The 19,664-nt window shown below is 37.8% G+C and overlaps 1 protein-coding gene across 3 annotated transcripts in view; it reads right to left on the bottom strand.

The window, feature by feature from the left end:
- Positions 1-19,664, bottom strand: part of ACYP2 (acylphosphatase 2) — a 74,800-nt gene that overhangs the window by 4,836 nt on the left and 50,300 nt on the right. For 2 of the 3 annotated variants that reach the window (XM_083363047.1, XM_083363045.1), the window contains exon 4: positions 7,042-7,074. The exons of the other annotated variant lie outside the window; for it this stretch is intronic. In XM_083363047.1, coding sequence (XP_083219173.1) covers positions 7,042-7,074 — 33 coding nt within the window. The remainder of the gene's footprint in view (positions 1-7,041; positions 7,075-19,664) is intronic. 3 annotated transcript variants of the gene reach the window in all.

Raw genomic sequence — 19,664 nt, 5'->3', positions numbered from 1 at the left:
GAAAACTGAGCAACAACAAAGCTAGTGGAGGTGACAGTATTCCAGCTGAGCTATTCAAAATCTTAAAAGACGATGCAGTAAAAGTGCTACACTCCATTTGCCAGCAAATTTGGAAAACTCAACAGTGGCCACAGGATTGGAAAAGATCAATTTACATTCCAATTCCAAAGAAAGGCAGTGCCAAATAATGCTCAAACTATCACACCATTGCACTCATTTCACATGCTAGTAAAGTTATGCTTAAAATCCTACAAGCTAGACTCCAGCAGTATGTGGATCAAGAACTACCAGAAGTACAGGCAGGATTTTGATGAGGCAGAGGAACTAGAGATCAAATTGCCAACATACGCTTGATCATGGAGAAAGAAAAACATCTACTTCTGCTTCATTGACTATGCTAAAGCCTTTGATTGTGTGGATCACAACAAACTGTGGCAAGTTCTTAAAGAGATGGGAGTACCAGACCATCTTATTTGTCTCTTGAGAAACCTATATGCAGGTCAAGAAGCAACAGTGAGAACTGGACACGGAACCATTGATTGGTTCAAAATTGGGAAAGGAGTCCAGCAAGGCTGTATACTATCGCCCTGCCTGTTTAACTTATTTGCAGAGCACATCATGAGAAAGGCAGGGCTAGATGATCAAAAGTTGGAATTAAGATTTCTGAGTCACAGCAACAACAACAACATAGAACAACAACAACATACCTCACTGCTTATATTAGATTATTATTACAGCCAACCTGTAATCATATGAGAAATTTAGGTAACTGTTTTATTTCAAGTGCCTCTCCTCTAAGCGTCATGTCTGTGCTTGATTCTGCCTGAACTTCCAAGCCCTTGTAAAATTTAAGTAGCTATTGAAGGGAGAGAAGAATTAAATAGCCATGTAAAAGGAAAGAACAGAAAATATACATCCTTTGATTCGCAATATATCCACCCACTATAGGTTCAATATACGTAGATCTATAACATTTTTTGAGAACTTCAGTAAGATTATGCCCTACAGTCAATTATTTCATAATTCTGGAATTTAATTTAGTTTTTATTCAGTCTGAGACAGAGAACAGACCAAGAGTTGAACTTTGGAACTGAAAACATCTGACAGAAAAAGAACAAGGAGTTCATATTCAGGAATCCAGCACTGTGGTATCCTGCGATGCTAGTGAAAAATAAGAAAAACTGAAAGTACTTTTAAAGCATTGAGTAGAATAGAAAAAGAGAAAGCGTATTTAAAACCTCATGCCACATGAAGGAGTTATGCATATTACAAGCTTTGTATAAAAGTTACTCAGATTCCCATGGATAAACTGAGCTATGTTCTTGGTAAATGGATTATAAATGGGTTTGTTTGCTTGCTCCACTTTATTTTCTGCAGTGCAATTCATGTTCTATGATAGAAAATGATTTCTTTTTTTTCAAGATTTGTAATATGTAACCAACACATTCAAGGACTCCTGATGTGATTATTTTAAAAAGGGGAAATAAAATGCATAGCTTTACAAGCCCGTGCTTACAGAAATGTACTGAGTATTGTGTCACACACTCTAGCATACCAGAACATTAACATCCAGGAAGACCAGTTGACAAGCATAGAATATGACTATGTAATTAACTGAATTAAGGAGTAGAAAGGTTCAATCTTTTCACAGAATGTACCACTTTTAGGACATGACAATATTTGAGTACCACCAGTGCTTAGCAGTGGGTTAGGACACTGACCTTGTCGATCAGAAGGTCGGCAGTTTGGCGGGTCGAATCCCGAGTGCCGCGTAACAGAGTGAGCGCCTGTTACTCGTCCCAGCTTCTGCCAACCTAGCAGTTCGAAAGCAGAACTGCAAGTAGAAAAATAGGGACCACTATGGTGGGAAGGTAACAGTGTTCCGTGTGCTTTTGGCGTCTAGTCATGCCGGCCACATGACCACGGAGACGTCCTCGGACAAGCGCTGGCTCTTCGGCTTTGAAACGGAGATGAGCACTGGCCTCTAGAGTTGGAAACGACTAGCACGCATGTGCGGGGGAACCTTTACCTTTACCTTTAGTGCTTAGCAAGTTGTCAAAAACTTGATGACTAAAAAAAAAAAGGGGGGGACTTGGATTTTACTGATTAGATTCATTTGTTGTTATAGAAATGGCTAGTTTATAATGTTATGGAAAAGTAAAAAGTTGAAGTTCGGTGTTAATGCTTCCTTCTACTGCAACAGAGGAAGTCAGAAGTCAATGCCTTTTCTTTTTTCCTTCTCCCCCTCACTTTCCCCCCTTTTCCTCCCCATAGTGTCCTGCTATTTGCTTTTGTATTTTTGTATTTTATTCTGTAATAAAATGTTACAAACTGTAAAATAAGAAAAAGAAAAAATACCAGTTTTAATTTCTTAGGTGGCAGTTCCTTTGATGAATCACTTTCCCTTTGCACTGAAAAATGTATGACAAATTTATCTGTATTTATTAATATGCGCCACTACCTTGGTGGGTAGCTGGCTGGTGGGCCCTCTCTCCCTCTCCTCTCTCTTCTTCTTCCCTGCCTCCCTCCTTCCACAGTGTAGTAAGAATGCACACATCCCCTAGTCCCTTCACTGTACCCCTAAAGACACAGGAATAAGCACAAAGCAAGAAAGACTCACAAAAGCCTCCCAGAATTAAAAAAACACACTAACTCCGGGTTCTTTTTTCTTCAAATTGAATAAACTGATTAACGCCTGAGGCTTTTTTTTAACGATGTTCAGGCTCCGGCAATTGCAAAAAGAGATAACCTTAAATTAAGCATGTTTAGCTTCAAAGAAAACTTGCTGGCCTTTGTGAAACGGACTAAAATATTCCAATAACAAAAGCACACAAATCGAGCCTCTGAATTACAAAACGCTGTAAAAACTGTATAAAAATCTTTATGGTAATCCATTCAAGCTGCCACTGGCTTTTGAAATAAACCAACCTCCGTTCCGACATGCTCGTCTCCCAGCTTTTTATTTCATCAGCGCTGATTGCATTCTCCTGGCTGAAGAAAACAAACCAGGGGACCTTTTCTTCCAGCAACAACTTCTTCCCTGTCTCTTTCCTCTCTGCCTGCTGAGCTCTCCTTCCACAGCTTCTTCTCCATAACCCTTCTCTTTTCCTGCCGCCTTTTTTCCCCTTACCCGCCAAAACCACCTCCTTTTATATCCTCTCCTCTCCCCCACTTCACCTCCAGCTACTGCTTCCAGAAGCACCAATCAGCTGGAGCCCTGCAGCAATCCTGGGGCTTCTGCTGAGCCCCAACAGTCCTGCAGCTCCGGCTGCCTCTCCCTCAGGCTTATGTCACTTCAGCTCATTCCCCTCCCCACTACACTTATCTAGGTGGGTTGCGTACCACCTGCCACTGGTGGTCTGCGTACCACTGGTTGAAAAGCCCTGCTCTAATTATCAGCTAAAACAATGGACAGCTCTTCATAGGTTATGCAATGCATGAGAAAGCTATAGCCACAGTGACAAATGACTACTTGTTTCTTTTTAAAAAGCCCCTGTGTTTTTCTTGCTATATTCATTTGTTGGCTTCTATTTCTCCTTTCTTGCCTCTTCTTTTTTTTGACAGTCTTCAGATATTTGAAATTTTCTTTCACAATTCTCTTGAATTTTTACTTGTTTAGGCTAAACATACTGAGCTAGACTTATCATCATCCTGTTACTTTTCCTGAAACTTTGTTTGTTAATGTCCTTAAAAACATGTTACTTCTTTACTCCAGGTAGAATCTGTCCCTTTTTCACAGGCTAATCAGGAGGTGATGTTGGGGATACCTATTCTTTGGGAAATCAAGTGCCAGGAGATGACTTCCTTAATGGTAGTCCCTCACTATGGAAGAGCTTGTCCCCTGATATTAGATGAGCTCTATCTTTTTATTCTTTAGGAAATTGATTATTTTAAAATGAAGGCACAGAATCACTTAATGGATATAGATCATACTATCTTTAATTTAAGAGATGGCATTTATGCATTTGATTTTTTTTCAGAGACAGACGCCTGGGTGTAATACAGTAATTGAATTTTTAGCATATTATGTTTGCATGTACGTGGACTTGTAAAAATCTATTTCCCTGGAATACCAAGATATTGGTATAAAACTGATATGCCTATTCTTATTCTTCAGCAATAAAAAATACACTATTCTGGGCTATCTCTCTTGAACACTGTTACAAAAATAAAAGCTTATAAAGTATGATCTAAATTTATGTTTGAATTTCAACTACAGTACAAGCTTCTCAACCTCTGACCCTATTTTAAAGCCCAAGGAAGACGTAAAAGAAAAAAAACCCACTTTGGTGTGAAATCTATTTTAAATACTAAGATATTGGAATGAAAATTATATTCTTTAAAGTGGGGGAAGGAGTATGCAAAATACTCTGCTAGATAAACTAAACTCCAGTAAGTTTTATTCTGTTTGAATGGGCCTCGTGGAAAGCTTTTGCAGGAGTTAACTATCAGAAGGAAGAAAAGAAATAAATATTAATCTGCATGTGTTTAGCATGAGTATGTTGGTGAAACAGAGGCATTACTGATATAAAGCAAGCCCCAGCATTTTTCAGTGAAGTCCTGTAATTCAGTAGCAATTTTGCATGAGTATATATGGTTAACTTTCTTGTCCCAGAACTTAAATTCAGGATTCAATTTTAAATGTACAGTATTCAGGAAAAGCATCCTCTATTTACAATTTCTAATGATGACTGGCCAAAGGACAACAGGCATGCTATCCTTTTATTTTATTGGGTTTGATTCTTTTCCATTGGACAGGAAGCCTGCATGCACACAAATAAATAGGGTGGTGGCCTCTAGAATTCTGTGGCCCACAGTGATCAACCTGATACATTTAGTAAGTTCATAAGCATGGACAGCTGATAATTTTCTTCCACTACTGCCCACTGACAGCTAGTATTTAAGACATGGTGATGATGTGGCAGACAATTATCAAAATTGCCAATCACTGATAGCGTAATGTTCCCATTCAGTCCCTTCACAAAACCAGCTAAATTAAGGTACTACCACATCCATTGTCAACGAATTCATAGTTTAATATAAAGATATGCTATCTCACAGAACTAAAAAGGGAAGCAGACAAGGAACATGGTACATTCACATGACTTCCCATGCCTGGTGGGAAAAATTACAACCACAGGAACTGGCAAAGAGCCTGCAGTTAAAAAGAGTTCTCTGGATAAACTTTCAGTGTTGCAGTTTTAATTTAGTACAGTTTTGTTGGGTATGGCTCAAAGGAACAGGGAAGAACTCTGATATTTTTATGTTCTTTAGTCTAAACGTTCTGACCCTTTTACATGCACATCTGCTTTTCTTTATGTTTCATGTTGAATTATTTCAAAGTACTCTGAAGAGTGAGGTCCCCTGGGATTTTTTTTTAAGTGTTTGGATCTGTAGGACTAAAAGTACATAGAAGACATTGCTTTGCCAGAGCTTTTGCTCTGTGGAGTTCAAGCATCAAGCAATTACGCTGAATATATTCCAGGAAGACAAAAGACATAATGTATCCTATATCCAGTGCTTTTTTTGTAAAAGAAAAAGGTGTCGGAACTCACACATATCATACAACCCGCCTTGCCTACTCTACAAGGTTCCATCCAAAAAAGGTGCCAGAACTCCGTTCTGAGTGTTCTATGAGAAAAAAAGCCCTGCCTATATCCTACAAAAACACTAGCCCAGCAGCCATGGGTGATATGAAATAGCATGTTGGTGAATTTAAAATTATTATTCATAAGAGTGAGGACCATCTCAGGTGCCAAAGGCTGACTGGAACAGAAAAAAAAAGAATTATGCATGCTGGGGGAAAAAAACTATATAGGCTGCATTTGCGGTCTTTTGTTCCAAACCTATCTACCACTGTCAAATCCAATCAAGATAACTGTTTCATAAGAAGTATTAAAGTAAGATTCAACTGCCAGTTCAATTATGTTTTGTACATAGAATGGGGAGGTACATCTTGGTCTTCAATTCAGGCAGCTAAATGTCTTTGAGCTGCTTTTGCCAGCAAGTTAATTAGAAATACAGAAAGATTATAAATTTATAGGTTTGTTTACAAGCATGATGCAAATCCATAAAACATCACATTATTAATTGGGCCTCACTGGAAAAGCTAATTCCAATTTTAGTGACTACATAGTTACACAATATTAAGATCAGCATCCACTATGTATGTATTCACTATGTATTCACTATGTATTCACTATGTATGTATGTAAGAAATCGATCACCTATAACAAAAGTTTGTGAACCATCCAGGTTTTCATTCAAGATGAGTGGCTATATACATGTTTTAACTAAGTAAAAAAATATAGAATTGCACCAGAGTAGATACATGGTTTGAAACTCACAAAAGCCTGCACATACTGTGGTAGACTGCAAAAGTAAACAATTTTTAAATTTCATTTCAGCAGAGAGCATAAACTGAAGTGTTCATTTATTTACAAATCTAGAGCAGTCTTCTCCACTGAAGCAAAAATAATGGATATGTTGTCAGGACTGGAAGTAACTAAAACTGGTTTGCAATCTTAACAGATCGCATAAATTGCCTGCTGGCAATCTGATGCTTGCAAAAAGAATGTATGCACCTTGCCATTTATAATCTGCTTAAAGAGAGAATATAAAGCCAGATATTACATCATCATACAACATTAGTATTTGCTCTGGCTTTCAGTGAAGGAGCCAAAACCTATAATTCAATCTTTGAAACTTACTCTTTTTCAAGGAACAGTTAATTCAATATCAATAGGACACAGTTGCACCAGTCAAGCAAGGGGAAGTTTCCATGGAGAAAATGGTACAACTGTGAAGCCAATATGAAGGCAAATGTGTGTCTAAATATATATCTATAGCCACATTGCAATGCTCATCTGGATCCCAATCAGCTGAATAGGTGAATCATTTGCTGTCAATAGGGAAGCATTTTATCCATGTTATGAAGAGAAGAATGAGCATATAATCCAGTTGTCAGGAATGTTGTCAGCTGATGTACATAGTGAACCACTGAATTGCAAGAACAACTTTTTAGTGAAATACATTACTCACCAACTCCAGCATTTCAGGCCACCCTGAGATTTCCTAGGGAGGGAGGAATATTAAATAGCTTTCAGTCTAACGTCTAACCTAAATGTTTTGCTTTTGAACAACAAAAACATTTAGATCTTTGCTATATTTCTGAATCTGTTTGTGGCCTGCACTTGAATTGTCATTTTGGCCTAGTCCTTGACTTGCCTAATGATGTATCTTTTAATTCTAACTTCAGTCCTGGGACTGATTTATCACAAGGCACCTAATTCATCTTAGGCTACTTCTCACAGCTTACCCTGAATGCCAATATATCAATGAAATGCGCAGAGACGCAAAGGAAAAAGATACAATCTTAGCTACTGGATATATATATATACTATATACTGTGTACTGTCAAAATATCAGGAAATAAGTGTTCTTTTGACAATACCAATAGATTGGTACTGATGCTATTATTTCTTTATTATTTTAATCATGCTTATTTTGCTTGCAGGCCTGAGGAAGTCAGCTAAATTGAAGAAATAAATTAGTTGAATTTACTGTGGTGAAGTACATGCGAAGTCTAGTGCTGGATTCCTGGCATTGCAGTGACCACAGATAATGGAAAACCTAGATAAAGTGAACACTATGGCCTGCTCATGCTTTGGAATGAGAAAACAAAACAAACCAAATTTCAAAAAAGGTAAAAGGAGAAAACTGGCAGGTGTCTGAATGGAAAGTTCTTGAAAAGAGTTCAGCGGGTACTCTGGAAACTATCACATCCTTCCTTCCCTGCCATCTCCATTATCTCTCACCAAACAAGCACATAAAGATTGGATATTGATATGGTTAGCCATCTTTCTTCAAAAGCTTAATAAAAAGAGATAGTTGCTCTTGGACATATCTCAAAAATTTCTCTTTTTTCATCCATCCTTGTAAAATTTGTGCAAGAGCAGAAGATTGTGTGAAGCTGAAACACAAAAGTCATTTAGGAAGAGCTCAGAGTGAAAAGGTTGCTTCCTCTCCATACTCTCAGGAGGAGAATACCAAAATTAACAACCAATGCATTGTGTCTGGATGGTTGGGGACTGTCCATCAATGTGACAGGAATACGAACCAGATTTTAGGCTGCATTAACAGAGGGATAGAATCAAGATCATGTGAAGTGTTAACACCACTTTATAATGCCTTGGTAAGATTACACTTGGAATACTGCATCCAGTTTTTGTTACCATATTATAAAAAAGATGTTGAGACTATGGAAAGAGTCTCAACATCTTTTTTATAATATGGTGACAAAAACTGGAAAGAGTACAGAGAGGAGCAACAAAGATGATTAGGGGACTGGAGGCTAAGACATATAAGGAACAGTTGCTGGAATTGGATATCTTTAGTTTAATGAAAAGAAGGACTAAGGGTGACATAGCAGTGTTCCAATATTTAAGAGGCTGACACAAAGAAAAGGGAGTCAACCTATCTTTAAAGCACCTGAAGGCAGGACAAGAAGCAATGGATGGAAACTAATGAATGTGAGAAGCAACCTAGAACTAAGGAGAAATTTCCTGACAGTTAGAACAATTAATCAGGGGAACAACTTGCCTTCAGAAGTTGTAAATGCACCAACACTGCACGTTTTTAAGAAGAGACTTGACAGCCATTTGTCTGACATGGTATAGGGTGTTTTGCTAGAACACCTCCAAGGTTCCTTCCAACTTGTTATTCTGTATTCTGTATTGCTAAGAGCTACTTTTGCTATGAGGTAGGCACTGCCTTGTACTTCCTACCATATTTCTGTATGTTTGTAATTAAATACAATATAAAGAAGCTATAAATATCTGGCATTTTCAGTATTCTTCCCTCAAAAGAAATCATGCTTACTTAAAAAGCCTACCTAGACACTTTTATAGGTCATGACTGCCTTTGAGTTCTTATGCCAACATACGCTGCTCTTCTGTTATATGGGCAACGCTTTACAATGGGTTTAAGAGTTCCTGCTCCAGATACTTTAAGCTAGGACTCATCATTGTAGTCACTCAAAATTTCTGGGGCTGCTGAAATCTAGGATTTTATCTAAGTTGGTAAAATCTAATGACTATAATAATTTGATTAATAATAAAAAATAAATTTGATTATGATATTGTAGAAGATGTTCTTATGCAAGATCTCATGAAGTTTGGAAATAACAATATTTTATGAGAATCTGGTGAGAATTACTAACCTGCTGTCTTCATTTAAAAAAAATTATAGATCTGTTGTTGACTTTTGCCTTAAGCCATTTTTTAACTGAACTCTTTCATTCAGCATTCATTTAAAAAGGAAGAAATAGATAACACAGAGTAAGGTCTCCTTTTTTTTAAATCACCAATTTATTTTACTCTGAACCCTCCTGTAGTGCAGAAATAGTACATTCTATTTTTCACAGTTACTATTTTTCAATCTTTCCATTTTAACTTTTTTTTTGCTTTTTATTAAAGAGCATACAGAAGAAAAAATATATGTAGAACCATCACAGTACCTGCTATTTCAAACAGCCATTCACAATAGCTCCAATCACTGAACTAAACTGAACAAATGTTTCTTGGACCAATTTCAATTCACCTACACAATCAGTGGCTTCAACGCTACTCCATCTCCATTAAGCAGATACTCATTTTGTTTGTTCTTTATTCCTTCAAAAGTCATTGAATTGACTTCAAATTGCTTCATTTTTCCAGGCTCATGTGAAAGCATGAAAAAGGACAGTGCTTCCTTAATGAAGAGCTGTGGTTGTATGAAGTTCAAAGGATTTCCTCTGAATCATTTTGAAAGCAGACAGCTCTATAAAACATATCAATTAAAATATAGCCCCAAGAGTTGTTTCATTGCTTAGTATTGGCCAGAGAATGGGTGCCTGAACTCTCATGAGATTACAGACCCCAGAAACTTTCATTCTTGGCGTGAAAATTGTTTGCAGTATCTGTCTCCTGCTTCTCCTCCCCCCACAACTTCTTTCCACCACCCGCGGAACACTTTTCACCCAGATGGAGAACTGACAGAGACTGGAAACTTGGTCTGCTTGCAAATGGGTGCTTGGAAACAGAGCAATTTGGCCCATTCCTAAGCGCCCCATTTGCAAGCAGACCAAGTTTCCAGTCTCCATCAGTTCTCTGTCCCGGTGAAAAGTGTTCCAATGATGGCAGAAAGGAGTTGGGGGGGAGCAGGAGACAGGCACTACAAACTCTTTTTGCACCCAGGTGCTTCCATCAAATTCTTCTCTCCCTCAAAGGCAAAGAAACAGCGGCAGAAAGGAGATGGATCTTTGCAAGGTGAGTCCGGTGCAGCAGGAAGGAAGGGGGAAGCATGAGGTATCTCAGTGGGTCAGGGAGCCCTTGGGGGCCTGTTCCATCACTAGGCCCTCCCCCTTGGCCTTCCCCACCTTGAGATACCTCATGTGCATTTAACAAATCATGCGTTTGATTAGCGAATACGTGGGCGAAAGCAGGGAATGATCTCTTTCAAGGTATGAGATTCACTCCTATGAATCCTTGAGTTACGAATGGAATAGGCAGGCTCCATTCCATTTGTAACTCAAGGACTACCTGTATTTCCATCAGTTGCCCCGTTCACACATTGTTTTAGTCCATATTTATGCAGCCATGCTGAAATGTGGCAGGAAGAATGAAACAGTCCTTTTGGGAACTGAACCATCTTGTTTTCATTGCTATATATCCCCAAAGGCCCATCAGAATAAAGGATAATATTTCACTGCTAAACAAATGGGGGAAATAAGATTGGCTTGCAGATCCTACTGTTATTCTTTCCAAAAACAATGACCTACATGTTTCCAAGAGACAATCTACCAAAAAATAATTCCAAATAACTTTCACCTTTGATTTGCTTGTATCATGTTCAACTTCTTTAGTAGCTTCAGAAATTTCAGGACATTATTAAAAAGAGTATTTCATTTCATATTAAAGTATTTTTTCTGTAATTTTTAATATTCTTTGCAAATATTTTGTTTCAAATGATGTTGCTATCCTTCATTTGCCTTTTTAATTTTTCCCATTTTATTCTTGAACTCAATTGTTCTCCCTGCTGTAGAATCCAATTGTAGCAAAATCATTCAAGTTTCTCCATGATGCCATGACATAACGTCTGATTTCACAATGCCTCAAAGACATGGAAAGTTTTATTAGATGCTATAACCATCCAGGCCAATTATTATGCAGGCAAGAACAGATGATGGCAGTGAGGAATAAGACAAAAATGGTGCCAAAAATAGCTTCTGCCTGTTTTAGAACATAAAATGACATGAGAGGCTTTTACTGAAATTATCCATAACTTGCAGAAAACTGCTGGGAATCCTATTATGAACAGGTAGGTGGGTGGGTGAATAGGTATGTAAGTAAATAATAGAGGTGTATACAATATTTCTCTTAACGAGCAGAATTATGGAATTAAGGAATTAAGTCTGCTATAGTTCTTACTTAACTAATTTTGATTTACAGGTAGTCTTCAACTTACATTGACAATTGGGGCCAGAATTTCCATTGCTATGGAAGGTGGTTGTTAAGTGAGGTGCAACCAATAAGAATTTGTTTCCACATCTTTGAGGTATCATGAAATCAGATATTATTTTTCCCCATTGGTGATATTTAAATCATTGTATTTAAGTGAATCACACAGTTGTTAAGCAAATCTGGCTTCTCCCACTGACTGCACATGTTAGAAGTCGGCTGGGAAAGTTGCAAATGGTGATCACATGACCCCAGGACACTGCAACCACCATAAAAACATGCCAATTGCCAAGCACTTGGCTTTTGATCATATGACCATGTGGCGATGCTACATCAGATGTACGTGCAAGGACTGGTCATAAGTCACTTGTTTCAGTGCCACTGTAACTTTGAACAATCACTAAAGAAATGACTATAAGTTGAGGACAAACTGTCCTTTTTCTCACAACAACCTTGTGAAGTGGATTGGGCCAAGAGAGTGGCTGGCCCAAAATCATCAAATGCTTTCAAGGCTAAAGCAGTACTTAAAACTCATGGCATTCCATTTTCTAGCCTGATGTCTTTAACCACTAGACCAAACTGGTTCTCATATACTTATGTATTTATAATGTATTTAATAATAATAATAATAATAATAATAATAACAACAACAACAACAACAACAACAACAACAACAATAAATTCAACCTTTATTGTCAGAGTACATGTGTACAATGAGATTAGCTGAGCCTCCCTTCGTACACTACCCCAACACAATGAATCCTACTAACAAACACACAATCTTATTGCACCATGTGAACTTATTGCACAACGTGCCAGCCCCACAAGTCTATCATACTATGTTGACATGAAGTTATTTTCCATTCAGGAGTCTGACAGCCCATGGGTAGAAACTGTTATTCAGCTTGTTGATGCGGCTAGCTATGCTTCTATATCTCCTACCCGATGGTAGGAGAGTGAAGAGGTGCTGACCAGATTGTGAATAAATTAGATGATACAAGCACACAAGCACTCTTATGCCCCAATTCATAATCAAGATGTTATATCAGAGCTAGCATGCATCTTGCTACAACAGTTGTGACAATTTGTTCAATGACCATTCAAAACTATGATGGTGCTGAAAGTTCTTGCTGTTGTAACAGCTGCACAATCATGTGAACAAAATTTAGGTGGCAATCAACTTGACCTTAAGACCATCTGCAGCATCTTACAATCACATGATCACTATTTGCTACCTACCTTGCTGGCTTCCCCCAAGCAAAGTTAATAGGAAGCCAAGAAGAAGTTGCTGGGGTGACACTCTCCCTTCCCCCAACTTTCTTTTTCTACAGTCCAATGTAGAAACATTGACAATAGTGCTCAAGGACCTTCTCTGCCATAACCAAGGAAAGCCAAGGAAGAGTTCAGGATACTCTTTCCCCTGGAAAAGCCTTCAGTGCCATAATTCTAACAATCACTTGTCAGAATTAGATTCTAACAATCTGTTTTGAAATCTTCACTCTATGGAAATAGCACAAGCACTGTTTGTATTACTGATATCAGTGGAAGTTAGAGTACTACTAATCTTACTAGAAGTCAAACCAGGATTTTTCCTCTGCCTATAGTGATCTGCAAAGCCACAATGTGGAGCATCACCTGGAGACTGGAGCACTTACATGTAGCTTCTGATTTTCTTCTCTCACTGAAGTGGTCTCATCTGAATAGGCAAGGTTAAAAAGCTATTTGGGTTTGAGCTGGGACCTTGCCTGGAAACTGTGGTATAACTTACTCTAATGCACTTCATCCTGGTCTTAGATTCTGATTCCTGACTTTCCTTTTCATGGCTATCAAGACGGGTCCTAATCATTTGAAAGATTGAGAGGGAGATATACAGTACAGAACTGGCAAAGTATTATATGATAAAGGATGCTGTCCCAGGGTGAAAAACATTCATCTGTCAGTTCAGTTGTTTTATATCTGGAATGGCCTGAGGATATCATCCTTGCCTCAAGCAGCAAAATAACTCATGCAAGTCCTCAAAATGTCTAATACCCAGATCTGACACTTTTAATTTTAAAGTGTATGATGTTATTCAAAGATCTGCAGAGTTTATGTCATAATCCCCAGTTCCTTTTCATAGAACTACATTTTTCAAAGTTCTCTGAGAAATGGAAATAACTAGTAATAATTTAAGTGATTTAACATGGATTTATGCTTAATAATTTGCAATTTCAAATATATTAGATAAGAGAGATCTTTGTCTTTCTTTTTAAAGATGTGTTACCCACAAAAAATGATACACTACTGTGCTGGTTATATCAGAGAACATGGAGGACGAGCTTGCATATTTGAAATAGAGATGTCATGGTCTTAATTAAATCCAAGTCTTAAGGATTTTTTTAGCATACAATATGATTCTTCCAGGGTTCTTCAAGAAAGGCTATAGATTGGAACAGGTGGAAGCTGGATGGAAGCTGATTCAGCAACAAATAAATTCTGAATTAGGATGACAATCTTAAAAGCTCTAATTAGTCCATTATTTTGTAGATTTTTCAGAAGGCCCTTTCTGATGTTTGTCTGAAGAATTGGATGAAAGAACAATCTAGATTCTAGAATGTGAGAAATATAATACAGCATCTAGTAGACAGTGCTGGAAGACTGACACCTAGTGTGGCAATACAAAACAGCAGGTTTTGGATAAAATAATCTATATTGTTATTTCTTTAAAACAAAAATCACAGAATCACAAATCACAACTAAAAGCAATAATTTTCTTTCATATTTATATTATATAACTACCTTCATTGTTTACTATTGTGCCCTGACTTGGATATTGACTATTGCAATATTTGTTTGGGGACTCATTTTGATTAGAACAATAGGAAAAGAAGTTATGTTATAATCTTAAAAGTATAAATAATCACAACAACCAGAACAACCTCCATATATGGTCACAGTGGCTATTTTCTGCTGAGGTAGAAACTAGTGAAAGCAACGCTATAATAATCCTCTCACTCCATGCAGTTCTAAGGGTCCTTTTTTATATCTGGGAATAATCTCTTAAAGATTATTTAAATTCTAAGCAATTTTTTTTATTCCTATGAATTCCTTTAAGATATCTCATATATTCTAGAAAATAAAAGTGATGAGTAATGGAATCCCCTTCACCATCTTCATCCCACTGCTGAGGTGTGCCCAGCCTAGCCCTATGTGAGGCAGCTGCTAATTATGCTAGGCTTTCTTACCAAATCTGCTCCCGCCATTCTCAAAATAACATGCACTGTTCTCCAAATTGCACACACCATTCTCACAACGCTTTGGAAAACTTTGGAAAACTTTCAGAAAGCTTCTGAGATTCAATGCATTGCATGGCATTCACAATTTGGAAATCAGTGGGTTGAGGCAGCAATTTTCTGTAGTGAGTGAAACTGGGGCTGAAGTAGAGGCAAAGGGTGATTGACTGAGATTATGGAAGTCCCAGGTCTCTAGCCTAGTGATGCTGTCACTCTGCAGGGCAGCCAAAAAGGCATAGATCGGGTGAGGGGGGAGATCTGTGCAGGGGCAGTTGAAGCACTCTATGGTCAAAAAATGTGGGTGGCTGCCAACCATTCAAATGTTGATCTGGTGGCCACAAGGGCACTGCAACCATTGTAGCTTCAGGGACTGGAAGTAAGTACCATTCATTCAATGCCACCGTAACTTTGAATGGTTGCTAAATAAAAGGTGGGTAAACTTAGAACTTCAATTGGGACCACAACTTCCATTGCTAATAATGAGGTTGTTAAGTGAAGTCGTGCCCAACTTTACACCATGTTCACTTTTTTTACCATGGTCATTAAACAAATCATCATGGTTATTAAGCAAATTCAGTTTTCCACATTGACGTTGCTTGTCAGAAGCCTCCTGGAAGGTTACAAATGGCAATCATAGGACCCCAGTATGCTGCAACTGTGATAAATACATACTGGTTCTCAAGCATCTGTGGTGGAATGTAATCTGGAGTCCCAGGAGGGAGAGACTGCTTCCCCGAGGGCAAAGAAGCAACAGAGCTTGGAAAATCTGGTAGGCAGGAAAAGAGCTAAGATGACTCCTTCCTAGTAGTTCACAGAGTATATCTACAGGGAGTGCAGAATTATTAGGCAAGTTGTATTTTTGAGGATTAATTTTATTATTGAACAACAACCATGTTCTCAATGAACCCAAAAAACTCATTAATATCAAAGCTGAATATTTTTGGAAGTAGTTTTTAGTTTGTTTTTAGTTATAGCTATTTTAGGGGGATATCTGTGTGTGCAGGTGACTATTACTGTGCATAATTATTAGGCAACTTAACAAAAAACAAATATATACCCATTTCAATTATTTATTTTTACCAGTGAAACCAATATAACATCTCAACATTCACAAATATACATTTCTGACATTCAAAAACATAACAAAAACAAATCAGTGACCAATATAGCCACCTTTCTTTGCAAGGACACTCAAAAGCCTGCCATCCATGGATTCTGTCAGTGTTTTGATCTGTTCACCATCAACATTGCGTGCAGCAGCAACCACAGCCTCCCAGACACTGTTCAGAGAGGTGTACTGTTTTCCCTCCTTGTAAATCTCACATTTGATGATGGACCACAGGTTCTCAATGGGGTTCAGATCAGGTGAACAAGGAGGCCATGTCATTAGATTTCCTGCTTTTATACCCTTTCTTGCCAGCCACGCTGTGGAGTACTTGGACGCGTGTGATGGAGCATTGTCCTGCATGAAAATCATGTTTTTCTTGAAGGATGCAGACTTCTTCCTGTACCACTGCTTGAAGAAGGTGTCTTCCAGAAACTGGCAGTAGGACTGGGAGTTGAGCTTGACTCCATCCTCAACCCGAAAAGACCCCACAAGCTCATCTTTGATGATACCAGCCCAAACCAGTACTCCACCTCCACCTTGCTGGCGTCTGAGTCGGACTGGAGCTCTCTGCCCTTTACCAATCCAGCCACGGGCCCATCCATCTGGCCCATCAAGACTCACCCTTATTTCATCAGTCCATAAAACCTTAGAAAAATCAGTCTTGAGATATTTCTTGGCCCAGTCTTGACGTTTCAGCTTGTGTGTCTTGTTCAGTGGTGGTCGTCTTTCAGCCTTTCTTACCTTGGCCATGTCTCTGAGTATTGCACACCTTGTGCTTTTGGGCACTCCAGTGATGTTGCAGCTCTGAAATATGGCCAAACTGGTGGCAAGTGGCATCTTGGCAGCTGCACGCTTGACTTTTCTCAGTTCATGGGCAGTTATTTTGCGCCTTGGTTTCTCCACACGCTTCTTGCGACCCTGTTGACTATTTTGAATGAAACGCTTGATTGTTCGATGATCACGCTTCAGAAGCTTTGCAATTTTAAGAGTGCTGCATCCCTCTGCAAGATATCTCACTATTTTTGACTTTTCTGAGCCTGTCAAGTCCTTCTTTTGACCCATTTTGCCAAAGGAAAGGAAGTTGCCTAATAATTATGCACACCTGATACAGGGTGTTGATGTCATTAGACCATCTCATTACAGAGATGCACATCACCTAATATGCTTAATTGGTAGTAGGCTTTCGAGCCTATACAGCTTGGAGTAAGACAACATGCATAAAGAGGATGATGTGGTCAAAATACTCATTTGCCTAATAATTCTGCACTCCCTGTATAGTCATGATGCTTTAGTTTGGCAAGATTCTCTCTGTAGGTCCAAATGATAAAGAACCTACTCAAAAGTAACTCCAAATGTTCTTGGGACATGACATCACCTTAATTTTGATCGTGTGACTACAGGATGCTGCAACAGTCGTAAGTGTGAAGTCTCTTTATAAGTCACCTTTTTCAGGGCTGTCAGAACTTTGAGTGGTCATAAGTCGCGAATTACCTGTACTCTGTGTTCACTGGAAGAACGTGTAGTGCATCTGGGACACTGAACTTTCTTAGATTTCTTTGGCTAAACTGATTTTCACTAATCTGAAATATCTTTCCAGTCATTTTCTTATACCCAGTTATTATTTATTTAGTGTATGATGAGAACATGACATACACTAATACTAATAATTGGATGTAAGAAAATGACTTGAAAGGTATTTCAGATCAGTGAAGGTCAGTTTAGGGTTATATATCCAGTTCCACTGCTTTATTTAAATCTCTAAAATTCCTTCTGCCCAGAATGGGCACCAAGACACACTTTAAAACACAGCTTTGTTTTGATGGATATAAAAGAACTGGACCTCTCTTTTAATCCTTGCATAGCTGAAACTTGTTGTATACACTTTCCTTATATCCAGTTCCACTGCCTGATAAATCTTTGCCACCTGGAAATCTCCAGGATTACTTGTACCACAAGTAGACACTGGTGAGAAGCATTTTAAGAAGCTTGTTATTATGGATGTTTGACAGCAGGTTGCTAAAATTAACTGTAGATTCACATTTGTGCTCATCACAACTAAGAAACAGGCTTCTTAGTCACTATTTATATTCTCTACTGCAGACCTCTAGTTAATGGAAATCAAGGCTTAAGTTGCAACTATGCATTGTATTAAAATAATGTTTAAGTGGGCTTACAGTAAATGAAATAAGCACAAAGTAAGAAGTTTTTGCTGGGAGACATCTTGCTGAATTATATCTTCCAGCTCTAACAAACAGCATGATCACTGATGAACAGTTTGGCAACATCTGAAGAATTATCAGGTCTTGGATTTTTAAAAAATATCTTAATATTGTATGCTATGTTAGTATGTTAATATTGTGTTATACAATATTACAATACTCAATTATTAATTACAGTTGCTTCTTTGTCACCCAAAGGACACTATTTCATCAGCAATATCTATCCATTACTGCTTATGTGAATTCCTGTAAGCTCACCCTTGCATTATCTGTGATAATAAATAGCCATCTTGTTTCCTGTTGGCCTCTTTTTTCCAATTGACTTTGATTTTTCCAAGTATTGGGGGCATTCTTTATGACTCATGCCTTCACATAGTGCCCAAGATATTTAAGCTTTAGTTGCATTATTAGTGCTTACAATGAGCAGGCTACTACTAAATTCTTGTAGCGGTCCAGGTTTTCTTAATAATTTTCTCCATCCCCACAATTGAAAAGCATTCATTTTTGTTTGTTTAGTCTTTCTGATGACTCAATTTTCAAACTCATATTACAACTGGAAAAACAAGGGTTTGATGGTATGTATCTTTGTTATCAGTGTAATATTGCTGTCCTTTAATATTTTATTAAGATCAGCCATAGCTTTTCCTTCAAACAGATGGTTCTTTGTTTCATGGCTACAGTCACCATTATTGAGAATCTTTGAGTTAGGACAACAGAGTCTGTTACCACTACAAAATCACCTTCATCTAATTTTATTATATATGTTTTGGTTTTATATATATAATTTAATGTTTTGGTTTTATATATATAATTTAATTCTTTGTTAGCAATCTAAAAAATTTACACAAATATGAGCTGTCACTGTTGTGACTACTGCCTGTCGATGGCCTTCGGTTAGGCTGAAACAGGAAATAAAGATTTGTCCCATGTTTGGGGCCTAGCAAGGTAATCTAAATAGTTAACAAGCATTTAACACATATATTTAACACATATACAATCATTTACCTCAACTGGTATAGGGTCTCCTGTTTGAGCAGTGGGTTGGACTATAAGACCTCTAAGGCCCCTTTTAACTCTATTATTCTATGTTCTATCTCTTCTTTAACCTTAAAAAGAAATTCTGTGGTAAATAGCTTTTCCAGCAATTTTTGTTCAATTTTTTCTTGCTTTTAATCCAGCATTTTCTATTACAGTCTTTACATACATTAAATAAATACAATGTTGGTGTATTTGTTTCACATTTTGAATCTGCTAGTTTCCTCTATATTCTGTTCTAACTATTGCTTCCGGGTCATCATAACATTTCTTCAATAAGCAAATGAGGTAGCGACCCATAATTTACTGTGATCCACAGACTTAAAAGCCTTGTTTAATCAATAAAGCAAAAAATAATTTCTGTTTGATATTCCTTTGTCTTTCACATTATCCATAAGCACTTAACAATGTAATTTCAGCTATGCCTACCAGTTCTGAATGCTCCTTGTAAAAATACATACATACAGTGGATTCATACATCACACTAAGTCACAATGTGGGTTGATGTTTGGGCTTACTATATTCCTTGAAT

This window comes from Vipera ursinii, assembly GCF_947247035.1.
Source record: "Vipera ursinii genome assembly, chromosome: 1".
In the NCBI taxonomy this organism is placed as follows: domain Eukaryota; kingdom Metazoa; phylum Chordata; class Lepidosauria; order Squamata; family Viperidae; genus Vipera; species Vipera ursinii.
Note: the sequence above shows the minus strand (reverse complement) of the source record. Positions and strands in the feature narration are given on the sequence as shown.